Source organism: Stenella coeruleoalba, assembly GCF_951394435.1.
Source record: "Stenella coeruleoalba genome assembly, chromosome: 15".
Lineage (NCBI taxonomy): Eukaryota > Metazoa > Chordata > Mammalia > Artiodactyla > Delphinidae > Stenella > Stenella coeruleoalba.
In genome coordinates this window covers 52,091,029-52,116,049 of record NC_137161.1, presented here as the reverse complement: position 1 = coordinate 52,116,049, position 25,021 = coordinate 52,091,029, and the positions used below count along the sequence as shown (strand labels likewise).

The 25,021-nt window shown below is 53.1% G+C and overlaps 1 protein-coding gene and 1 long non-coding RNA gene across 3 annotated transcripts; one reads left to right on the top strand and one right to left on the bottom strand.

The window, feature by feature from the left end:
* Positions 1-107: 107 nt before the first annotated feature.
* On the top strand, positions 108-21,572 carry SLX4 (SLX4 structure-specific endonuclease subunit). 2 transcript variants are annotated; one of them, XM_079944318.1, is made up of 16 exons: positions 108-118; positions 1,742-1,837; positions 2,055-2,451; positions 4,111-4,332; positions 6,171-6,360; positions 7,821-8,033; positions 10,082-10,290; positions 10,401-10,723; positions 11,245-11,485; positions 11,891-11,979; positions 12,875-13,021; positions 13,711-13,880; positions 14,833-17,102; positions 19,112-19,214; positions 19,769-20,185; positions 20,474-21,572. In XM_079944318.1, exons 3-16 carry the CDS (start codon positions 2,106-2,108, stop codon positions 20,868-20,870), a joined length of 5,337 nt encoding a protein of 1,778 aa, XP_079800444.1. In that variant the 5' UTR covers positions 108-118; positions 1,742-1,837; positions 2,055-2,105; the 3' UTR covers positions 20,871-21,572. The 2 variants fall into 2 exon arrangements, with proteins under 2 accessions (XP_079800444.1, XP_079800443.1); XM_079944317.1 differs by lacking the exon at positions 108-118 and having other exon boundaries at positions 906-1,837.
* On the bottom strand, positions 20,677-24,318 carry LOC307197859. The gene is made up of 3 exons (XR_013831525.1): positions 24,058-24,318; positions 23,628-23,790; positions 20,677-20,772 (listed from the first exon to the last, which is right to left on the bottom strand). It is a non-coding gene; the product is annotated as an uncharacterized lncRNA (long non-coding RNA).
* Between the last annotated feature and the right edge of the window lie 703 nt (positions 24,319-25,021).

Sequence of the window (25,021 nt, the reverse complement as noted above, 5' to 3'; positions counted from 1 at the left end):
GCTGCCAGAGTCCTTGGCAGCCCTTCCCCAGGTGACAACCCGTGTGTTGGGCGAGGCGGGGGGTCAGCCCCGCACCTGCCCGTTCTTTTTTTCAGCGTCTGCGGTGAGCCCGGCCGCGGTAGGTACACAGTCCCCAGCCCTCTGGAAACTTGCCGTCTCGTAGGATCCATTACTTCCTTCAGCAGATACTGATTGAGCACCTATAGGAGATGCACCGTTTTAAAGTAGTATTGGCAGAGATGTGGCGACTCAGGGCAGTGTGGAGAGTGGAGTTTGTTCTAGCTCCGACATCCAACAGTTTGCTTGGCCTAACGTCCCAGGCGCTCGGACACGGATTCTCCCTGCAGTCTTCTCTCTCACCACTTTCCTCTTCGCTCCCTATTGTACCAAACTATTTGCAGTTAATTAATTCAACAGATAACTATCGAGCACTTATTACAAGTCATGCACCTTGTCAGCCAAAGAGAATACAAAATAGAGATGAGTGTGTGCCCTCCTGAAGTTTTGAGCTTAGTAGGGAACAGATAACAAGTAAATGAATAAAAATATAAGAGCTGATGCCCTGGAACCACACTGCCTGGATTTGATCCCAGCCCTGCCACTTGAAAAGCTGTGTCAACTTGAGTCAGTTCCTCATTCTTGTGCCTGGTTCCTTGCTGTAAAGAAAGGGCATCAATAGATTGTACCCAGTAAAGTTGTAAGTATCAAACGAGTTAGACTTGTAAAGCACTTGGGACCACTGCCTGCATACAGTAAGCATTCAATAAATCTATTACATGTGATTATAACTTGTGATAAGTACCATTGTGAAAACAGTGTGTAATGACAGAAAATAATGGGAGTGGAGAGGGTTCGCTTAGATAAAGACAGAGAGCAAGCTTCTCTAAGGAGATGTAAGATGAGAATGAGCCAGCCATGAAAAGTAGATTTTAGGTATGTATGTCTGCCCAGCTTTGGAAAACCAGGTGATTAATTGGATTACTTGGACAGTGGAGATTTCATTATGGTATTTGAAATGAACTTTCTACCACTGGGTTATTCAGTTTTGATTTCTGAACTCCACTAAACTGCACCAATATAAATAATCATGCCCATAAGGCCCAACCTTTGCATATGAGGAGCATTCTAGTCACCTGGGTTAGAAGAGTTGCTGGGGTGCGAGAATGGATGAAAAGTGACCTATTTCTGATTTAGAAAAATTGGTTGTATCAGTGAAAGAGAGCCTGCTATGTTCCTATCTTTTGTTTCTTCGTGAGCGTTCAAGTGCATATTCTCTCTTTTTCTCTCTCATTACATTGCTTGCTGATAGAGCCTCTGAGAGCTGGAGGCCTTGGACCAGCACAGGCCTAAGAGATAGTTTTTCTGGATTCCGGGGCCATCTTGTTTCTGTGGTGACTGCTCTTCATGGGATTTATTCCCTAGGCTTCAATAAAACTATACTCTTCCAAGATGCACACATTTTTCTGCCTGTGGAAGAACATGCTTTGACAGGTTTTTAGATCCCTCTCCCCTGTTGTATTGTGGTAGCCTGTAGGACAGTTAGTTTGTGCTAACCAGGCTATAGCTGATTATTTGACAGGGGTATTGTTCCTCTGGAGACTTTTCTCATACCCCACATGCTCTTGTACCGTCCTGGAAGAAATGGCATAAAATGACAATATCTGTCTAGTTACACTTGGATGCTTTTGGTTTTCCACGAGTGAAAAATTAAATGAATCAAATGTGCTTTATCACCATGGAGATCTTGGAGAATCACCTGAGCACCAAGGTCACATGTACTCTCTCTCAGAGGCATCTACTGGACAACAGAAGCTCTCAGCTGTGAACTTTAATAAAGGTAAGCTTTAAACGTGCTGTTTAACATAGGTTCAATTTGAAGAAAGACATTTTAAATCATTATGGCAGTGGGGAGCAGTACTTCCTGCTCAATTGTGCAGACTCTCCAGGTACCTCAGTGAGAAGTAGAGAGGAGCCATAATGAAGCTGCGAGTACGAACGAGGCCTGGCTAGGCTCACACTCGGGTTCACTTTCTCATCTGTCCACATGCCCCCAGATTGACCCTCACTCCTCCGAAGACCAGCCTGAAAGCCTTCAAACCCGTCAGATGATGGATGAGTCAGACGATGACTTTAAGGAACTCTGTGCCAGCTTTTTCCAAAGGGTGAAAAAGAATGGCCCCAAGGAAGTGTCGGGGGAAAGGAAGACACAAAAGGCCTCAGACCGCATCCAGATAAGAAGCAAACTGAAAAGGGCCAAACCACCTGCTTCCAAGAGCAAAACCCTTCAAGGCCCCGCTGAGAGGAAAACTCGCTCTGGCAGCCAGGTCCTGCGGACTCAAAAGCAAGGGGCACCCAAGTGGCCAGAGAGTGAACCGGCTCCCCCTGAAAATGGGGAGGGAGGCGTGCATGCTTCTGCTGTGCTCCAGGACAGTGCATGGAGCACCCAGACAGGTAACCAGCTGAAACAGCTGCCAAAACTTTTCCAGAGAGGAAACCAGAGGTGATTTGTACTATTTTAAACCAGGGGTCGGAAAACTTTCTGAAAAGGGCCAGCTAGTAAATTTTTTTGGCTTTGCAGGCTGTACAGTCTCTGTCGCAAACTACTCAACTCCCTATGACAGTATGTAATAGAATGGGCTGTGTTCCAGCAAAACTTCACTTAACAAAAACAGGCAGCCAGCCCGAGGACTGTAGTTTGCCAACTCCTGTTTTAAACAATAGTCATAAAAAATATAACCCGTGTGAATTTTCTACATGATATATTTGGGACCCTCTTCTCTTTCAGTTTCCTATTAATGTTTACATCACGCAGTTGACATGAGTTACATGAACATGAAAATAATGCTGCTTCTCTCACTTCCTTTTTTTTTTTTTTTCTCTCACTTTCTTGAGTTCATTCCAAAGTGGTTAAGTTGCAGTGGGCCAGCCAGTTTGGTTAGGCTGCTGAAAGGTAGAACGAGGGTGCCGTGTGGGTTTGAGTCCCAGGAGAATATTCTCGTCCTTCCTTTCTCCTCCAAGCACCTTTTGTTCTTTGCTTTTTCTTCTTCTTTTTTTTTGGTTTGTTGGTTTAAAGCAGCTGTCTTATCCTGCTGCCCTTGGTGTACTAAACCATATGCTTAGCATACATTCTTCATGCAGAACTGAAAACCAGCCTTGCATATATAATACAGCACAAGATCTTTGGGCTCCTGAGTTCTGTTTCTAAATTTTTCTCACCTTCACTTCCTGATCTTAAATAATATGTGGTCAGCATGACCTCCCAGTGCAGTGGTGGTAAAGAAACTGTTGTAAGGCTTCGTTAATGTTGCTGAAACATTACTGGTCCTTCATGCTCCCTTTGAGAGTCTAGTTAAAGCTATGCTTGATTTCCCCCAGAACACTGCACCCCCGAACACACCTGCAAAATTGACATATAACTTCAGGGGCTTCGTGGATCCCCCCCGGAGGTCATCTACAGACACCAAGTTAAAGGAAAACTTCTGACCTAGAAAGATATAAGTGTTTGTCATTAATATTTCTTTAATAACAGATTTATAGGGATACAATTCACATTCTATAAAATTTACCCTTTTAAAGTGTATGGCTCAGTGATTTTAGTATATTCACAGAGTTGTGCAACCATCCCCCCTACTTAATTTTAGAACATGTTCACCACCTCAGAAATAAACCCCATGTTCAATAGCAGTCACTCCCCATGCCTCCTCCTGTCATAGATATTTATGACAGGGGTATTTATATTACCACAAACAGTGAGGTTACCAAAAAACAATCAGTACTATTCACACTTAAGAGTTAAACCTAGGGCTTCCCTGGTGGCGCAGTGGTTGAGAGTCCGCCTGCTGATGCAGGGGACACGGGTTCGTGCCTCGGTCTAGCGGCTGGGCCTGTGAGCCATGGCCACTGAGCCTGCGCATCCGGAGCCTGTGCTCCGCAACGGGAGAGGCCACAACAGTAAGAGGCCCGCATACCGGGGAAAAAAAAAGAAAAAAGACTTAAACCTAAACTAGTCAGTAAAGCACCCCTTTGAAACTTGAGGTGTTTGAAACTTTGGAAGAGTCTTTGGTTCCTCCGGCTAGAACTGATGCATATGAATGTTTTCCTCCTTGCCAGAGGCCGCTCCTGACAGCCGCTCCCAGCCCCCTCCTTCCTGTCTGACTGCGATGGTGCCCAGTCCCTCCAAACCCCGGGCGGCAGAGCTGGTGCTACAGCGAATGCAGCAGTTCAAGAGAGCAGACCCTGAGCGTTTGAAACATGGTTCAGAAGGGTGCTCCCTAGAGGCTGCACTTGAAGAAAACGTCCCAAAGGGCCCTCAAGAGATGATGGCAGGGAACGGTATGATGGGAGTCCTCTGTCTTCCCAACAGGGTTGACTTTCGGGGAAGGGAGTCAGGAAGGAGCCCGTGTTCATTGCGTCTCTGCTGGGGGTGGCGCTCTACCTTTGCCACTCTGTCTCACCAGAGAACAGAGGGTCCCTTGGGTCATTTCTCACTTAGCTTCTTTGACAAGGTACCACTTCCTCTTTTTTTATTTTGACTTTTTATTACAAAATTTTCCCATTCATAAAAGTCAGAAAAATATATTACAATGAAGTCCCTATGCCCTCAACCTATATTTAACAATTGTCAACATTTTGCCATACATTTTTTTATGTCTCTATAAATATACGTTTCTTCTGTACCATATGAAAGCAAGTTATAGACATCATGATGCTTCACTCCTAGATTCTCCTATATAATCACAATACCATAAACACAAGTGATTCCATAACACTGCCTGGTATCAGTTCACATTCAGATTTCCCTGGTTGTCCCAAGGATAGCTTCTGTAGCTGGACTCCTTCTCTTTCTGAATGAGGATTTGTCACACACATGTGGCTGTGGCTCAGTAGTCTCTCTGGTCTAGACTGTAGACCAGTCCCCTAGTCTTGTCCTTGTTTTTTCACAATACTAACTTCTTGAAAAGTCCAGGACAATTGTCTTTGAAAATTCCCCCTTTTCTGGATTTGCTTGTTTCCTCCTGCTGTCATTTAACCTTTTCCTGCAGGGAAGTGCCATGCACTGCATGTTACACCACCTCTTGAGGCTTGTAATGTCAGGTGGTACTACACTTTATCCCCTAAACAATAGGAATTTTCATCCCTGGTGAAAATATACAAAAGGAAAAGAAATAGAAAGAAACTGTATTAACAGACTTACGGCTAGTGAATACATAGTCTCCTGGTACTGTACCTGCAGATTTCACCTCAGGATTACTGAGGATTCTCAGGCTACCCCAAAGGTCCATGCAGGTGACATAGCGATGTGACATCTGCTGTGGCGTTGGTCCTTGGTCCACGTGGCACCAAGGGGTGCAGAGGAGTCACTCAGCCAGTGCGTAAGCCCAGCACCTGCCGTACATGCGACTCAGTTGTTTCCATAAATCATCACATCATACCCAGGAATACTCAGGAGAGATAAACCATTTCTTTGTTTAAAAAAAACATAGGACCAAAATGAAGTATGATGCTTTTCTGGCTTTGTTCTCAGGGCATATCCCTCATGAGTGCCGAGGGTCTGCTCCAGCAACGTCAGATGTGACAGAGGGCCACAGCAGTGGGCATGACCACCTTGAGAGCCATCTCAAGATTAGAGTCAGTCCATCCTCTGGTCTGATGCAGACAAAAACCGAGAATGGCATTTCACTCTGACCTGGTTCTTCTGGGATGGGCAAGAAAAAGTCAGAGTAGTAGGAAAGGTTGAGCTTTGAAGAGAAAACTTAGATTTTTTGGAATAGAAGCCTTATAAACCTGGAATGCCCAGGGTTGCTGACTTTAGCAGAGATGGGAAAAGAAAGGCAAGTTCTTTAGTACCTTGATGCTCAGAGAATGGTCCTGGACCAGCAGCATCAGCCTCGCCTTGGAGTTGTCAGAAATGCAGAATCTCAGGCTCCACCTGGGCCCCCAGAGTGCCAGCCTCCGGACCTGCATTTTAACCAGCTTTCTGGGGGTCCCTGTACCTGTTAAAGTTTAAGGAGTACCCTTCTCAGGGACCCACTAGGTGTCCAGTCTCCCTGGATGGGGCCACGCATGAGCCAAGTGGTGCCCAGGTCTGGATTCCTCACGATACGCCCAGTGTCCGTGCTCCTCGACATCTGAGGATAAGCTGGTCCTCATGGGTCCTTGTGCCTCCACAGGGTCTGGGCCCAGGCTCCCTGCCACAGAAAGCGACGCTGCAGTGGCCTTGGCCCTCCAGCATGAGTTTGGGCTAGAACGGGCATCCGCACACAACGACAGCCTGGAGGAGAAGGGGTTGTTCTTTTGCCAGATCTGTCAAAAGAACCTCTCGGCTATGACCGTGACACGGAGGGAGCAGCACGTGAACCGGTAGGAGCAGCTCGGCCGTCACCTGTCTGCGGTCACCTCTCCCATGGGTGTGACCAGCTCCGGGGCTCCTGTGGCCATGGTGGGAATCTTGAGATAGTACCTCAGTATCAGTGTCAATCTGTCCTTGCTTTTCTTTTTAAACAGCTTTATTGAGATATAATTCGTATACCATACAATTCACCCATTTAAAGTGAACAATAAAATCGTGTTTACTTAATATATTGACAGAGTTGTGCAGCCATCACCACAATTTTTTTTTCCTGTAGATTTATTTATTTATTTATTTTTGGCTGCGTTGGGTCATTGTTGCTGTGCACGGGCTTTCTCCAGTTGCAGTGAGCAGGGGCTACTCTTCGTTGTGGTGCACGGGCTTCTCATTGCGGTGGCTTCTCGTTGCAGAGCATGAGCTCTGGACATGCGGGCTTCAGTGGTTGTGGCACATGGGCTCAGTAGTTGTGGCTTGCGGGCTCTAGAGTGCAGGCTCAGTAGTTGCGGCACACGGGCTTAGTTGCTCCGCGGCATGTGGGATCTTCCCAGACCAGGGCTCGAACCCGTGTCCCCTGCATTGGCAGGCGGATTCTTAACCACTGTGCCACCAGGGAAGTCCCCACAGTCAATTTTATAATATCTCGTCACCCCCAAAAGAAACCCCAGACCCATTAAGCAGGCACCCCCATTTCCCTCTTTTCTTCAGCCCCTGGCAACCACTGATCTGCCTTATGTCTCTGTGGATTTGCCCGTTCAGGACATTAGTGGACTCACACAATATATGGCCTTTTGTGTCTGGCTTCCTTCACTCAGCAGAGTGTTGGCAAGGGTCATCCATGTTGTAGCTGTGTCAGTGCTTTTCTCCTTTTTAAGGTTAGATAATATTCCACTGTATGGATGGACCACATCTCGTTTATTCATTCATCCATTGGTGGACATCTGTCTCCACCTTTTGGGTTTTATGAATAGAGCTGCTGTGAACATGCTTTCCATGTATTTGCTTAAGTATCTGTTGTTTTTTTGTTTTTTTTAATGTATTTATTTATTTTGGCTGTGTGGGCTCTTCGTTGTGGCACTTGGGCTTCTCTAGTTGCAGCACGTGGGCCTAGTTGCGGCATGTGGGATCTTAGTTCCCCAGCCAGGGATGGAACCCAGGCCCCCTGCATTGGGACCACCAGGGAAGTCCCTTGAGTATCTGCTTTCAACTCTTTGGGGCATATACTTAGGAGTAGAATCACTGTGCCATATGGTTACTCCCATGACTCTATGTTTAGTGTATCCTTGCTTTCTTCAGACACCTTTGCTAACAGAAACCTGAATTCAATGTCTGGAGGCTGACTGTAGGCTGTGTGGAGGGATCAGCTCAGGGGGAACAGGCTTTGTCCCACAGCACGTCCACGCTGACATGAATCCCTATCTACGATCATATTACCAGGGAGGGTGGTTCTTCTACCTTTGCTGTCTTCCTCCAGGTGCTTGGACGAGGCTGAAAAGGCACTGAGACCTTCTGTGCCTCAGATCCCTGAATGCCCAATTTGCGGCAAGCCATTTCTCACCCCAAAGAGCAGAATCAGTCACTTGAAACAGTGTGCAGTGAAGATGGAGGTTGGCCCGCAGCTCCTGCTCCAGGCCGTGCGGCTGCAGACAGCTCAGCCCGAGGGGGCCTCTGGCAAACTGGCATCAAGGTGAGTCAGATGAAAAGGAAGAAAAATCAAAGTACTCTGATTTGTTTAAAAAAAAAAAAGAGAAAAGGCCTTTTGTAGTGTTGGAGGACAACAGAGCCCTCTCTGATTCTGGAGATTAAATATTTTGGGAGGAAATTGGGCATAGTCTCCACAGGGACTGAGGAGGGGACAGATCTCTATCGTCGGAGGCTTTGAAATGGACCAGTTGGATTGGACTGGTTTCCACGAGGGCCTTCCTGAGATTTTCCCATCCCCACCATCCTGAGCAGCTAAGAATTCAATAATTCTCTTCACCTCATCCATTTCGTGTGGGGTACAGCATGGCTTCCAGCTCAGTGTAGTCCGATTTTCATACTATTAATGTAAGATTACTCAGCATAGCTCAACAAGTTGATAAGACAGAACCATAGGCCAATTTTTTTGCATGAATTAAATGCTTAAGTGTTTGAATAGGAGGCCTTGCTGATACCCAGAAACAAGTGCTTGGCATGCAAACCACAGGCAAACAAGTGGCAGAGGGTTGCTTCCCTCCACATCGCCTCTGCCGCTGTGGATGCCTGGGTAGGTCCCAGTGTTACAGGGAACAGAGTAGCACGGGCCCTGGACTTCTATAGGTTCGGGACTTCTTTCTCTCGGCAGCTCTTGAGGGCAAAGGGAAGGCTGAGGGCAGTGGCTCTGTTTGTTCCAGCCATTGCCTTGCACGCAGCTGATGGGCCTCTGAAGGGGGCCAGTGCTGAGACTGGGTGGTCGATTCTTAGCTGCAAGCCTGTCCATATTTTAGCACATCAACACTAGCATCACAGATTCAGCAGCCTTAAGTCCTTAGAATAGATGTCATCTAAGCTATTGCTTGCCTTTTGGCAGGACTAGACTGAAGCTACCTACTCAGATAAAATATATCTGCTTTTTAAATACCTCCAAGAAGTGTGTGGGTCCTTCTGGAAGGTTGTTAGAGTAGAAAACCACAGCAAATGAAGAGCCTTGCCTGCCATACGGCCCAGCCCAGAGCGTTTTGACTCTGGGGTAGTCAGAGCTCCCCAGCCAGGGCACACATGCTGGTGAGAGCACCCCACTTGCTCCTGCACCCCTCGCGTGCTTTCACCTCAGCCCAGGCCCTGCCCGCTGGGCCGAGGTACAGTCTGCAGCAGCTGCCAGCAGGGCCTGGAGGTTAGGGTGGCTTCTTCCCCTCTTGGAGGCTGTGGTTATCGTGCAGGGTTCCCAGGAGTTTGGAACTGAATTAGGGCTCGCTGAGATCTCTGAGGTGATACCTGCGATTCCGGAGCCATCCCTGGCCCGGCGGAAAGCACGAGCTTTTACCCAAATCAGAGGTGCTTCCTGCACACTGCCCTGAGGTGCAGGGAAGGTGGTCCTGGGTCTGTAATCTCCATCTGTCTCACCTTTACCTCCCACCTCTCGCCCAGACTGTTGGAATTCACCAGGCAGTGTAGGTTCTCTCCAGCCAGCAAGTCCTTTAAATAAATATCCTCCAACCCAAATGACATGTTGCACGTTGACCTCTGAGTCAGCTGACCACATTGGTGGCCTAACCTGGGAGGCCTTTCAGGTCTTGGGCAGAGGTGCCACCCTAGGGCCCCTGCAGGAGGGAAGGAATCTTTTCACGGCCAATGTGGCCGGGTCCGCCTCAGGGCATCTGAGGTATGGATGGGTAGAAGTGGGTGGAATCCGGGGAGCTGACTCCACCAGAAGGGTTTGGCCATGGCTGGGGTATGCGGGTGCTGCTGTCGGCTTTGTGTGTCTGCCAAGAACCCTGCTGGGCAGCATCACCTGGAAGGACCCAGACCCTCCCGTGTCTGGACTGTGCTGAACTCATGGCCCAGGATCAGGCGAGCTCACGTGAGGCACAGAGTGAGCGCAGTGACTGAGTACAGAAGCCGTTGATGCTTCTGTTTGCACATTTATCCCTTTTCTCTCGCGCCCCCTACCAAGGAGAAAGGGTGAGCCTTCTGGGGTCCAGTGGGGACCACCTCAGAACAGGAAGTGCTCGCATCTCTAGCCTCACTAACCTTTCGGTGTGGCTGCCTTTTAAGCCTCAGGGATCACGCTGGAGGTCTGAAGCGGAAGGGAGCCACTGCCAAGAAGGAGCCGCAGAAGAGGCGGAAGGTCGCCAAGCCCGAGGCGCCGTCCGAGGACCTGCTGGTGGCCATGGCTCTGTCCCGGTCCGAGATGGAGCAGAAAGCTGTGCCGGCGGCACTCAGGCTGGGAAACGCTTTTTCTGAGAGGACGAGACCGGGAGCAGGTACGTGTGGTCAAGGGTGGTGCCGGGGGAGCCTCGCCGCACGGCAGCCGCTAAAGGAGCAGCTGGAGGTCTCGGGGGGGGGAGGATGACTCCGTGTTGCTTCTGTTTAGCTCTAAAGAAGAAAAGTCGCAAGAAGAAAGCCCCCGTTACGCCCCCGCAGTTGTTAGTCCAGGACGTGGAGACCACAGGGAGACAGATGGAGGATCGCGTGGCCCAGCTCTTGGCAGAGGAGCTGGAGCTGTCTGGCACGCCACCGCTTCCTGCGAGCAGAATTTTTAAGGAAGAGCTGGAAAAGAGCAGGCGGGGTCTTCGATCACCTGGAGGAAAGCAGAACTTTCTGTGGGAGGGCAGCGCCCTGACCGGGGCCTGGGCTCTGGAATCCTTCTACACGGCCAGCCTGGTCCCTCCCCTGGTGCCCCAGTGGCCCGCCGAGGTGTGCTCCCTTCCGAGCTGGCACGGGTGGGCTCAGGAGAGAGGGTGGCGGCAGAAAGTTGGAGGAAGATGGGGCGGGGGGGAAGCCAAGGAGCATCGTGTGTGGTCTAGCGTGTTTTCTTTGCAGCAACCAGATGGTTCCCCTGGTAGGAACAGGGAGACCACTGGCTCCCAAGTGTGTTATGTTCCTGGAGAGTTTAAAATGCAGAGTCCCAGGGCCTTCTCCCGGACCGCGTATGACCTGCTTGTGATGGGGGGCAGGAACCAGACTGGCCTATGCAGGTGTCTGGAATTGGTACTCACCCGCTTGAAGCAATTCAGACGATACTAGGAGGGCGGGGGCCCTGGGAACCCTTCTGCAGATGTGGAGGCCACAGGCATGGCCTCTGCCGTGACAGATGAGCCTGCTGACAGGTGGCAATGGTGACAAGCTTCCCAGGGTCGCTCTGGGCTGGGGCTCACACCCTTGGGGAGCCTGCTGTGGTGGCCGCACGCTCACTCTGGCTCTCCCACTTCTTTCAGGGCCTCACACAGGAGCCCACACTGCCACTGGAGCTGCCTGAGAAGCCAGAGCCTGGCATGCAAACACCCCTTGCCGTCCATGGCACCTGCCCTGTGGGCCATAGCCCCCTGAGCCCAGCGCCCTCCGCCAGCCAGAGGGAGCATCAGGCCCTGCAGGACCTCCTGGACTTGGCAGGAGAGGGGCTGAGCGCCAGCCCGTGGCCCTGCAGTGGGGGCCCGGCCGGCTCAGGAGGGGCCACAGGTGAGACACTGGCCACTGGGGCCTATTCTCCCTGGGACCAGGGCAGTGAGAGCTGCTCAGATCCGATGTTGCCAGGCTTATCCCCATGTGACAGGGAGAATGTAGTCTCACTAGGTGCTTTCATTTTTCCTCAAAGGTAAATGTGATTTAGGTGAGTTTGTCACAGTCTTCCTTCAACTTTGACCAAGGACAGAGCCTTTTGCCAGAACGAGTGGTCATGAGGGCTGATTTCAGCTCTTTCTCTCCCGAGTCCCTCTCTGTTGGGAGGGGGTGGTGGTGCAGGTGGTCTGTGGGCAGTTCGTTTTCCATAAAGACGTCCTCGGGTCAGCCCAGGTGATGCTCTTTCCCTGGTGGTTGATGTTGCCAGGAGGTGCTGTTCTTTTAACCTGCGAATCCTCCTCTCAGGAATGGACTTGTCGCCCAGCAGCCTTCCACTGACTGGGTTTGTCCTGCCAGACAAGGAGAAGTGCCCGGAGAGGAGCAGCCAGGCTTCGGTAAGAATGTCTGGCCCTGTCCCGGCTCCATCCATGGTCTTGGCCGAAGGGCTTGTTGTGTGTTCAGTGCTGCCAGCTCACTGCCAGCCTCCAGGCCCCTGCTCGAGTCCACTGATCCCCTTGATGGGCTTTGAACTGAGCGGGTCTTTGCCATGAGGCAGTTGTCCCTTTTGTTGCTGAACCCTGGGGCACCTCAGTAGCCTGGCCCTGGGAGCCTGCTCTGTCCTGGGGCCTGGGGAGCACCCCTGCTCGGTGAGGGTGCCTCACTTCAGCCGACGGCTCTGTGCATCCATCTCTCAAAGTTCCATTCACTCGTTCAGGACTTGCTGTGCCCTCATGTGTGAGTCCTGGAGGCCTCCAGCTAATAGTTTGTGTTCTGTGTTGGTGACGAATTGGGTTAGAAGCTGGGTTTTCCTTAGGGTGGGTGTCATCCCGTGAGTGCATTGGTATCAGCCAAGCACTTCTCACCAAGGTCTCCCTAGAGACGTGGCACGTGTCAGAGAGGGACACAGAGCTCCTCGGCCTGCCCTGTAACTGCTTGGGCTCAGGTCCCATCTGTCACGGCAGGCTAGGCTGGTAGCTTCCTGTGGGGCCGCACACCGCCTGGCCCATGGAGCCCTCAGCAGGTGCTGATGCTGCCGTCAAGCACACCTCTCCATGGGCTGGGGCTCCCATTTAGGCCAGGGAATTAGGTGTGATGGAGATTTTTAGAAAGGACTGGGTTTTGCTGTTCTGTGTCCCTGAGGGCCTAAAGGTAACTTAAAGGTGGAGCCCAACATTGGACCTTGTGGGGAGCAGCACGAGGCCCTGACTGGCCACCTGCACCCCGTCAGTTGGGCCTGCACAGTTAGGTGGGTGACAGGTGGCAGTGGCCGCCCTCCCCCTCTCATTTCAGCTCGCCCTCGGTTTGCTGGTGGCCGACTTCGGTGCCATGGTCAACAACCCACACCTCAGCGACGTCCAGTTTCAGATGGACGGTGGGGAGGTGCTTTATGCCCACAAGTTTGTGCTCTATGCCCGATGCCCACTTCTCATGCAGCACGTAAGTGTGCGGTCAAGCTGCCTCCCCACCCCCTTCCCTCCCCCCTCCTCTCCCTCCTCCCCTCTTCTTCCCTCTGTGCCCTGCCTCTCCCTCTGTCTTCCTGCCCCCTTTCCTCCCCCAACCCCGGCTCTCCTCCCACTGCCCTGGAATGTTCTTCCTCTGTTGCCATCAAGGTTATGCTTCCATGGAGAAGACAGGTTTGAGGTCAGGAAGCTCTATGAGGAGATGAGCTTTGGGAAATATCAGATTTCTTGTTCTGTTGAATAAATATCCTTTTCTCCCCAGAATTGTTTCCTTTTCCTCTATTTGCATAATTGTAAAGTGTTACAATCAACCTTGTTAAGCTCGAGCTACTGCGACATTTCTGTGCCATTGTGCATTTGACTTGAACATCGCATTGCAGGAATCCCAGAAACTGCTGTCAGTCTCGTCAGAAAGTTCTAGTGCCTTTGATATGCCTGTCAAGAGGGGACTGACTGGGTTCTTGAGCATCTATCACTGACTTGATTTTGGAAACAGACAAGTTTTGTGGCCTAACCTGCAGAATTCCTGGCCAACTAAATGGAGCGACACTGGCTAATACCTGTCCTGGGACAAGCTCAGAGGCTCCCAGAACCTCCCTGAGGTCTGTTTTGCCCCAAGTCACGACTGTCCGATCGGTAACTCTTCTGCATGCGTTTCTCCCTCAGGTAAACAGTGAAGGCTTCTTTGCAATAGAAGATGGTGACATGAGGACCCAGCGCGTTCTGCTGAGTGACGTCAGCGCTGAGGCCGCCCGGGTGTTCCTGCGTTACCTCTATGCTGCGGACACTGCCCTTACTCCCCACCTGGCCCCTGACCTGAGCTCTCTGGCCCACAGGTCCGGATTGTTCTTCCCATTTACTTCACAGCTTTTGACATTAACTGACAAGGATTATCTGGTTGGTGGCCCGTGGGAAGGTCAGGGCTGAGTCCTTCCTGTACCTTTTAATCCCCCGTTTATACCCGGTGGTGACCTTGAACGGGGTGTATTGACTGGAAGTCTGGCCAGAATGAACACTTGCAGGAGAGCCAAGTGCCGGCTGAGGAGGGCCTCGTGGCTTTCGATCCCTGGGCGTGATGAGAGGGTGGTCCCAACCTCAGCCCCCAAACACTGCCACTCCTTGGTGGTTCTGCCACCAAAGCTGAACAACAGCTGTCCTTTCCCAAGTCCCAGAAAATGGAAGTGAGTAGGATGCTTGATCTAACTCCCATGAATTTGCACCTACCTGGTTTGTCCACACCAGTATCTCAGGAGAGGTGGCAGGTAGCTCAGCAAAAATAGGTGTTTTACTTCCTGATAAGCCTCGACGGCCTCTGGGATGAAACCTTGTTCATTTCTCAGGTGCATTATTGGGAAGGATGGGCTCAGCCTCTGGAGTTTCAAAGGTACCAATTAGACCACAGAGCCGTCAAGCAGGTGGCAGGCTGGTGTGGCCCTAGGCCTGGCTGACCCGTGACAGGTTTGGGTGTCCCGGTTTGCATCAGTCACAGCGCTTTGGGTGCTCTCCCGGTCACAGCACCACCCATCCCTGCCATCGCCCCTCAGCCTGCACTTGGGCCTGCACAGCAGGGTTAGTGGCCCTCCTTGAAGGCTCTGTTTCTAGAACTGAGCAGCCTGGGGCATAGCTGGGCATGAGCACGGGAACCGTCTCCGTAGGGGAGCAGGGGAAAGGCCAGGGTGAGTCATGGCCGTCCTCCCCGTGAGGGCTCCTGCCCCAAGCCTCCCGCACCTGGACACCCAGCTGCCGCCTCTGCGCAGGGTGGGGTGACGCATGGCTTTCCCATTGCAGGTTTGGCGTGACTGAGCTTGTTCACCTGTGCGAACAGGTGCCCGTCCTGATGGATGCAGAGGGTGGACAGCAGAAGGAGCAGGAAGACGAGGATTGTGAAAGCAGAGTGGAGACTTTCCAAGAACTCCTGCGGTCGGTGTGGCGGGGTGAGGAGGAGGAAGCAGAGGCTCTGCTGAAATCCGAGGGCCGAGAAGAAGACAGAGAAAAGGTGAATGAGGCAGAGATGGAAGAAATTTATGAATTTGCAGCTACTCAGCGAAAGCTGCTCCAGTGGGAGAAAGCTCCAGCGATGGAGGAAGAAGCTGACCAGCTCAGGGAGGACGGTCCAGTTTCTGAGGGAATCCTCACAAGCGTTCACAATAAAGAACAGTCAGAAAATGCAGAGCAGATGGAATCATCTGGGCAAGGAAGAGATGAGGCCCCAGACAAATGGAAAAACATGAGACAGTCCACGCTCCTGTCCCCCGGGGACCGGGGTTTGGACAGGGAGGAGAACGCAGAGTCCCCAGAGGAAGCACTGGCTCTTCCCTACTCTTCCAGCCCTGCCCGGGGTCAGGCAGAGAAGCAGGAAAGCACCTTTTTGTGCTCAGTTGATGTTGATGATGATGAACAGTCCTTTTCATCGCCTCAAGCCGGATACCCTGAACCCTCCCAGATGACAAGTGATCGCAAGGAAGGAAACTGCACCGTATGGGAAAGGGAGATAGAGAGTTCCCATCCCCCTGCTCGCCAGCAGGCACCTCCCTCACACTCACCCTTCTTCCCATCACAGCCCCATCAAGGCAGGAGTCCCTGCGGGCCACATCTTCGTTCTCGTCACACCAGAGGCCTGTCCCTGCCAACACCCCAGTTGCAGGGCACAGCTTCCAGGGTGGCCTCCCAGAACTCATCACTGAAGCCAAAGAGGGCCAGAAGCCTTCCCATGTCACATAAGGATCCAGGCCAGAAAGACAAGGAGTGTAGTTCTGTGCTGGAACACAGAGATAAAGGGGTCCTGATCTCCCCAGAAAAGTCACCACCCATGGATCTAACCCAGTCAGAACCTGGCTGCTTGAGTGCCAGGTCTCAGAACTCTCCATCCAGCGTGAACAGAGAAGATGAGGTTATCCTTTTATTGGATTCAGATGAAGAGCTGGAGCTGGAACAAATCAAAATAAAGTCAGGTTTGAATGGTCCCTCGGAAGAAAGGAAAGTTCTTGAAGTTAGCACCAAGTCCTCTGAGCTGTTCTCCATCATCGACCTCGATGCAGAGCAGGAACCTTCCCAAAGCCCACCAGGAAGAGAGCCCACGCTACAGCAGGAGGTGGAGGGACCGCTGGGGAACCGGGGCTCTGTCGGGGGCAGAGGGACCCCCCAACTGTTCTGCGACCCCAAGATCAGTGGCGACGAGGACAGCACGACAGATACCTCGTGGCTGGTGCCTGCCACCCCACTGGCTAGCAGAAGCCGCGACTGTTCATCGCAGACCCAAATCACAGGCCTCAGGTCCAGGCCTTCAGCAGACCCACTGGCTCAGCCCAAGCCCAGGGCCCTGTTAGAGAACAGGGGTGAACTGGAAGCCATGAGTAAGTTTTCGGTCATCGTGCCTCAGACATCATCCTCACTCCTGGGCCCCATCGCTCCCGGAAGCCCTAACAGCAGAAGGCAGGTCTGCAGAAGCCCGTCCAGTCCCCACCCCAGATGCCACCAGTACTTTTCTCCTCTGGCTCCCCGTCCCGGCTCAGGAGGCCTCGCTGACCTCACTGGGCAGTTCCAGAGGCACCCGCCGCCTGCGCCGAGCCCAGGGGTTCAGGCCACTGCGAGTGAAGTGGTGGAGGTTGAGGACAGTGAGGAGGAGCAGGAGGTAGCCTCCCGGAAGGCGAGCAACATCCCCCTGCCGGATAGTGACCCCCCGATTCCAGCCGACAATTGGTGTTGGCACGTGGAGCCCCTCTCACCAATTCCGATCGACCACCTGAACCTCGAGTGGACCGGCCCCCTGAGCACCAGTAGCCCTGGCAGTAGGGTGGAGGGAGCCCCGGACAGCGGTGACTGCCGCTCCCCAGCACTGCTGGGCACCACCCCCATCCGAGGAAGCTGCACTGGCCAGAGGAAGCCTCAAGAGAAATCCCCTGGGGCCAGCTCCCCTGGGAGCAGCAGGCTGAGCTTTCTGAACTCAGCTCTGTGGGAGGATTGGGATGGAGAAGAACAGAAGCCCCCAGAGGCTCCTCCTCTGCCCCAGACACCGAGCGCGGATGGAGCCCAGAAACTGCAAGAGTTACAGACGCCAAGTGAGTAATGGGAGGGTGTTGTCTTTTACACTGTTTTACGCTAAGGGGCGTGGAGGGTCGTAACGACAGCGCGGGGCAGTGATGCTAAAGGGCCTGCTGACCCGTGGCCAGCCCTCCCCTTGCCTGCCTGACCCCACTCCACGGTTGGGGAGGATCGGCCTGCTGTCAAACATATACTCCTTAGCCAGTAAGTCAGGGCTTCCTAAACCTGCCTGGATCCTGTGGCTCGCCTGGGTACTTGTTCAAGATCCCTGTCTGTGGCTCCGCTCCAGAATAGTGGACCAGCACCTCCCGAGAGGCTGTGATAGGCACCTCAGGTGCACCTTAAGAGCAAACGTGTGGTTCCTCAAGTAGTCAAACACAGAATTGCCATTACCACCAGGCAATTCCACTCCTACGTATACATTCAAAGGATTTGAGGTCAGGACTCCTGTACACAAATGTTCACAGCAGCAATATTCACAACAGCCAAAAGGTGGAAACAACCCAAATGTCCATCAGCTGATAAGTGGATAAAGAAATGTGGTCCATACATACATACAGTGGAATATTATTCAGCCATACGAAGGAATAAAGCACTGACACAGATACAGCAGAATGAACCTTGAAAACATGCTGCTCAGTGAAAGAAGCCAGACACAAAAGGCCACCACGTATTATATGATTCCTTTTATATGAAACATTCAGATGGACAAAGCCATAGAGACAGAAAGTAGATGAGTGATCACCAGGGGCTTGGGGGGAGGAGAACAGGGAGTGACGAGCATGGAACTTTCTTTGGGGGATGAAATGTTTTAGAACTAGAAAGATGTGGTGGTTGCACAACACTGAATGTGCTAAGTGCTACTGTTCACTTTAAAATTTTGTTACGTGAATTTCATCTCAATTAAAAGACCAGATGGGGTGAGTGTGGGAGGTCTGCTGTGAGCCTTATCGGCCCCACTGGTGGAGGGACCCCACTTCCCAGCTCATTTCAGTCACAGGGGAAAATCAAGGCCCCCGGTGTTGGTGTCGGCCCCTTGAGGTGCTGCTGCCCCACCGCTATCCCCTCCAGCTGGACTGATCCAGGGAGAGTCTGGGAAGGGACCAGGCGACACTGAGCCGTGACTGGTGACAGGGAAGCAGAGCCTATGGGCAGAGCATCTGCCTGTGTCCTGCCATTTCATGTCCCCCTAAAATCTTAGACCAGCTGGGCATCACTAACCAGTGCTTTCAGCCTTGAGTGGGCGTCAGAATTGCCTGCAGAGCTTCTTAAAACACACGTGGCCGGTCTCTACCCCAGAGCTGCTGCTTCAGGAGGTCTGCTGTGTAACCAAGATTTTGCATTTCTAACAGGTTCCGAGGTGGTGTGTGAGAACCGCTGCAGGAGACCTGAGACCAGGGGACCTTAGTCAGAATCTGAGGGGAGATTCATGAGGGTCACAAACTCTCTGAAATGATATAAAGAATCTTGTGCATTTTTCACAAGACAGATCCTGTTGTTTTCATTCGCATCTCAAAGGACTCCATGCTCATAAACAGGATAAGAACCAAAGTCCAGATGTACTTAAGTTGTCCCTAAGTTGTCTTTAAAATACTGATTTTTTTTAATAACAGCATTATTGAGATGTTATTCACATATCATAAAATTCACCCTTTCAAATGTACTATTCAATGGCTTTTTAGTACAGTATTCTACAACTGTCTAATTCCAGGAGGTTTTCATCACCCCAAAATAAATCCCATCCCATTAGCAGTCGCCCCACTGCCCCTTCACCCCAGCCCCTGGCAACTGCCTACCTGCTTTCGAGCTCTTCACAGCATCAGCACCACATAAGCCCGTGGCCCTCACCGCGTGCTGTGTGATGCTTTCCAATGGGAAGATGTGACTCCAGAGTCAAACAGTGAAGGGTGGACATCCCTGCTGTCCTGGAGCGAGGGCAGCACTTCTCTAAGTGACACTATCAGGGTCAGAAGAGGCAAATCCAGGGCCCTCGTGCTGAAACGTATGTTTCTTTTGTTCTACCCAGAAGGTGCTAACCGGAAGAAGAACTTGCCCCCCAAAGTGCCCATAACCCCAATGCCAAGGTATTCCATCATGGAGACCCCGGTGCTGAAGAAAGAACTGGACAGGTTGGTGTTGTTCTGGAAAGCTTGCTCTGAGCAGACCCTCCCTCCTGCACCTATGTCCAGGCTTAGTGAAGTGGGGAGCAGGACAGCACCCTGGGCTCTGGTGGCAGGAGCCTCTGGCTGGTGGGGGGGCGTGCGTGACTCCCAGCTCTCCACATACTGTTCCCCAGGTGACTTAGGGCCAAGAAATGACACTCCTCCAGGTCACCCATCAGGTGGCAGGTCTCCATGTGCCATGTGGATGGGAATGGTACCCTTGCCTTAACAGTTTGAGGAGGGAGAGCTGATTTTTTAAAAGAACATCAAAACTCACACTCCAATGAATTCTGCTGTTTGCCTTGGACACTGGGGAGGTCACTGCTACCACCACCACTCAGAACTCAGGGGGAATGGCCTTTCTGGAATATTCCTGAGTCAGCTCAGTGGGTATGCGGGATAGATACCGACCTCTGAATGCTCTTAAGTCAGGCATTTAAGATTCAGTTACATAAAGCCACTAGTTTAATTAGTTAATACCTGTTTGCTCTTCGCTGACGTTCATCTGTTTTCCCATTCAGGTTTGGGGTCCGCCCTCTGCCCAAACGCCAAATGGTCCTGAAACTGAAGGAGATATTCCAGTACACTCACCAGATACTGGAGTCAGACTCTGAGGAAGAGAGCCAGTCCTCACAGGTGCCCTTGGAGGCTCCTTGCAGCCAGACTTACACCACCAAGACCTCTAAGGCTTCAAGGGCAGCTGGCCGCACCCAGCTGGAGGCCACTTCTGGCTCCGTTCCCCAAAGGTCCAAGGGACCTGCTAAGACCAAGGGCCCCCAACATCAAAAGACACAGCCTGGTGGAAGGGTCCCTGCCCTGAGCACGTCACCAGCCAAGGAGGGCCCTCCAGGCCCTGATGGTGACACCCAGCTACCAGCCTCCCAGGAATCCATGGCCACCTCTGTAGACAGCAGTGACAGCTCCTGCAGCTCACAAAGGTAACCAGATGGAAGGACAGGGCCACATCCTCTCTCACAAGCAGGGCCAGCCTAGCACAGCTGCCCTCGGCATTAGATTCTGGCTGAGGGTGCGATCCCGCTCAGGCCTGCAGCTAGAGTGCCAGGGACACAGCAGCCTGGGGCTTCCTACTGCCCTGGGGGTCGTCCATGTGCCGGGCTCCGCAGGGGACAAAGAAACACACTCCTTCCCTCAAAGAGGCTCCTGGTCTCGGGGTGGAGGCCGGAAAGAAGGGGTGTTGCTAGGTGTTATTGTCTGGTTCTTTTCAGTTCTTCCTGTGACTTTGGAGCAGCCTTGGAGTCTGCAGGAGAAGTTGAGGAGGACGAGGAGGGTGTCAGTGCTTCACAGGCGGCCATCCAGGTAGCGGCCACAGAGGAGGCCGTGAGGCATTATATCTGCTCCAAGCCAGCCCTCTACCGCAAGGTCCTGCTGTACCAGCCCTTGGAGCTGGCAGAGCTACAGGCCGAGCTGAAACATCAAGGCATCCATGTGGCCACGGGGAAGCTGCTGGACTTCCTGGACACCCAGTGCATCACCTTCACCACAGCTGCCGCCCGCAAGGCGAAGCCTGTGAGGAAGAGACGGCAGCCCATGAGCAAGAAGACGGGGGTCAGAACCCGCGGGCCTGTCCCCCGCCCCCAACCCCAGGCCATCAGCAGCCTGTGAGGGTCTGCAGCCCCCGTCAGCCAGCCAGGCCCCCACAGTGTTTCTGAGCTTTCTGACCACACCGCTCCCCCTGTGAATAACGGCAGCACCAACCCAGATCGGCTTCCTCTTGACCTCATATCCTAGAGTGGCCTTTGGAGTGTGTCTTCTGCTAGATTTAGGGGCCCTGGCCCCTCCCTCCATTGGTGCCCACAGTTTGTCTCCCTTTAACCCCCTTGGGCCCCATGTGTTTCAGAAGGGGGTGGGCCACTGCCAGCTGGCCAGGGCAAGGCCTGATTCAGCTGCGTTTTCCACTCTCTTTGCCCACCAGTCACAGGTGTCCGTGTCCTGAGGTGGATGTCTGGGTCCAGGCTGCCCCTGCCCATGTCTTCCTTCTCAGCACTTGGGCTGTAATCCCAGCCTCCACCAGCAGACCAGCTGTCCACAGGCCCTGAACTGCCAGGCCCCAGGTGCTCTGCTGGCCCAGCTGTCCTGCCCAGACACCTGTCATTGTCACCAGCAGTCTTTGAATTGGACAATACAGAAGGCCCAGTACAGCTCTGAAGCCCCCCAAATAAGCATGTTCTTTGTTAACTGGTTCCACCAGTATGTGTTGTAGCCGCCTGTGGAGTGCAGGTGAGGGCTGGAAAAGAAGAAAAGTTTGGGTCTCTATGTCCTTGTGAACGTCTTGTCTGTTTTAAATACAGTGCAGTTCGTTTTATATCGTGCAATAAAAACAAAAAGCCTTTATAGAAACCTTCTGGATACTGTACTCTAGAAAATAACGAGGGAAACGGGCCGTGGGGAGGGGACCCACAGTGCCCCTGCTGCCCCCACACCCGTGTCTGCCGAAGGCCTGTGCCTGTTCTCCATCTCAAGGCGGAGCCCAGGCCCTGCTGCTCATTCCTCTGGTTCTTAGGTACTCATTCATCTACACATTTGCGCCCCCACCCCAAACCCCACACGCCTACAGTTAAGAGCCCTCAGCAGGCGCTGAGCTCCCACCCTCGATGATCCAGGAGAGGCCGAGGCCCAGCAGCATTGCCCGGGGTTTGTTACATGCAGGCTTGGGCCGCCCATACCCACTGAGTCAGAATCTGCATTTTAACAGGATGAGTTTATGAAGCCTGCTCTGGCCTGTGTGCTGGGCCCTGTGGAGAAAAGGGAACAGGCCGGCACTTCCGGTCATCTAGTGGAGAAGACAGACTGGCCTCTCCTCTGTGCCAGCTGCGAGGGTCAGTGCTCAGATGGCCCAAAGGGACAGCTTCCTGGAAGAGGGGGTTTGTGAACTGGGCCTCAGCAGCGTGCAGCATTCAGGGAGGCAAAATGGGGCTTCTTGAACACACACTGTGTTTCCTGATTTGTGACCAGGCGGAGGGGACCCAGCCTTCCCCGTGTCTGCTGCCCAAGGGCAGACGGCTAGAGGGAAGCTCGGCTCAGATCACACCACTTTGATCAGACTGAAGATGGAGCCTGGCCTGTTCTAGAAGCTACCATGCATTTCTTGTATGAAGGGCTTGATGCCCCCTCCTGAGTATGGGCTGTGTCAGGGAAATGAAGTGGAGTTAGGAAGGAGGGAGCCGACCCAGGGTCCTTACCCTGCTCACTGGCTCGCAGGGGAGACCATGCAGCTTCGGGTGCACTCCCTCGGGGTAGGCCTGGGAGCCTCACTCCTCGGACAGTGTCCTGACTCGGAGAACGCTACCAACTCCAGGTGGAAAAGGAGGTTTTGGGGGAGGGGTTAAAGTTGATAAAAAGCCACCAGCAGGTAAAGGGAGGGAAGGTGGGCCTGGGGACTGAAGACCTTGGCCCGTCAGGTCTGTGCAGCGTGTCCCCAGAGGCCAGCAGGGGTCAGCAGTTGGCTTGGCCATGGCTCGGCCAGTGCAAAAGCAAGGAAAGAGGGTTAAACCAGCCACTAAGAAAAGAAACCACCACAGCCAGAGAAGGCGGCACCCGGGAAAGCATGACCTTTACAGAGGGTTTAAACCTGACTCAGGAACTAGAGAATTAGGTCCAGCTAACTGGTTGAAAAGGAGCTAATGATGAGCTGCCCTCTCCCAGCACCCACAGGGAGCCTGGAGGAGCCAGCGGCCATGGCCTCGTGGTGGGCAGCAGGCACAGGCGTTCCTGTGCAGAAGCTCTGACAGTCGCCACAGGGACTCAGCATAGGAAGAACATGCGCTGAGCTCCAGGGCAGCGGAACATTCACCCATCAGCGAAAACGAAGAGACACCCACGCTTCACTGTGATGTGACCTCCTGGGCCGGTCCCGCTTCCTGTGGCTTGGCCTCGGCCTGGACATGGTCACTCAAGGCAATCAAAGGACAGCCACAGCCCAGCTTGAGCAGGGCCCCAGCAAGGGGGCCTTGCAGTCTGCACAACCCCAGAGAGGCCCATGCAGGCAGGAAGCCTCAGGTTTTCGCTGAGCTGGGAAGGGCCTGCCCAGCTGACCACAACTCTGGGTGGATAGAAAGCCCCAGAGTGAGAACGAGCATGGGAGACCTCACCCCAAACGTATGAAAACCCCCGGGAGAGTCAGGAGAAGGCCCCGAACTTCTTAGAGGAGCCAGCAGAGGGAGCCTGGGGCCCAGCCCTACCCAGCCATGGGACATCCCTTCTAGGTGGGGAGGAAAGGGGGGGGGCAGTGCTGACTCAGGGGTGCCCTGAGATTCCCCACAGAGGATGCTGTTTCCTTTTGTGCTCAGGATCCATCGACCCTGAGCCGTGGAGGGAGGAGCAGAGGGGCCTCCTGGCCTCTGTCATGTGACAGATACCCACCTGGCCCCTGTGGTTTCCAACATCCTGTGGGCGGCCTGCTCTCAAATGCCTTCGCTGCACCTCTGGCCAGGGCTGCAGCCGCCAGTCTGCACTCTGCCGGCCTGAAGCCTCAGCAGGCTTCTCCAGGGTAGCCACCGTGTGTCCCCCCAGCACCTGGCGAGCGCTGATGGAAGGACAGAGGGAGTGAGGGGGGAATGGGAGCATGGCATTCTATGAAGCACTTCTGATCTGCCGCCTTGGTACCCTCCCCTCCATCACCCATGCGGCTCTTGAGGACAGGCTAATACAAGCACATGCCCCGCCCCCTCCCAACTCCCCTCACACACAAGCTGCTACATGCACTTGAACCTACTACTCTCCTGCTCTACAACCATTGCTGGCTCCCACCTGCTCACTGAGAAAATCTGAGGCCCCATCACTTTGCTCCCACCTCGTCATCTGCTTCTCTCAGTGGCTTCACATGAGGTGGTTTGCTCCCTGTCACCAGAGTCTGTCCTGTATTTTTCCTCTATTGTAACTTTTCTCATGTTGTTCACTCTGGGCTGTGTCCTTCCCCATCAATGCAGCGCATGTGCTGAGGTCCACCTCCAGGGGCCTGAGTGAACTGCCACATTCTGCTGTTTCAGGTGCAGCTGACCTGCCTTGGGGGCCCTTGAGTTGGGAAGACACTGTGGAGTACAGCTGGGGCAAAGGTGCCTGTTGGGTGCTAGAGAGAAGGAAAGCAAGGGCGGTTAGAAGAAGGGGTGAGGAGGGCCACACACCGTATCAGAGCATGCCAGCCTAGAGTGGCAGGACGCAGTTCCAGCCCCAGCGAGGTCAGCTGCCTGCTGTGTGGCCTTAAGGAAGTCACTGAATGCCCCCACGCTTGCCTGGTTTCCCTACCACCCCCCAAAAAGCAAAGGTCTGCTGATGGTGAGTCTGTTTTCCTTTGTGGCCTCGGTTGGACCACTTTCCCCTGAGCATCAGGTCTGCAGGGGCACTCAGTCCTTGAAACAAGACCCTGGCATCACCCTTGCCTCTGACTTACAGGGTGGTGACAAAGCCAGAGAGCTGGCCCGAGGCAGCTACAGCTCACTGATTTGTCTGTAAGGCTGTTGGCTTTTGAAATCAGACAGGAAGGAGGGTTGAGGTGGAGCCCAGCACAGGAAGAGGTGAGGAGCCCCGGCTGCCGTGACAGCCGGTGGGCTCGGGGGAGTGCGGGAGCTGGCAGGCCGCGGCCCTGCTGCCCTGCACGGTAATCACCTCCTGATCCCTCCAGACAGGGCTTCACTCCTGCCCTGGACAGATCCTGACGGCTCGGGGACCAGCTGACCAGCCACAGAGATTCCCAGGACATCCTCACACCCACCCAGCTGCCTCTGTCCACTGGAGCAGGGCTGAGCCCAGGAGCGCTG

What these genes read in the sequence shown, in the direction of transcription:
- SLX4 (XM_079944318.1), top strand. Translation starts at nt 2,106, where the DNA reads ATGATGGATGAGTCAGACGATGACTTTAAGGAACTCTGTGCCAGCTTT. An exon ending in CTGAGCTCTCTGGCCCACAG is followed by an intron (nt 13,881 to 14,832) that starts GTCCGGATTGTT and finishes TTCCCATTGCAG; the next exon opens with GTTTGGCGTGACTGAGCTTG. An exon ending in CTGAAGAAAGAACTGGACAG is followed by an intron (nt 19,215 to 19,768) that starts GTTGGTGTTGTT and finishes TTTCCCATTCAG; the next exon opens with GTTTGGGGTCCGCCCTCTGC.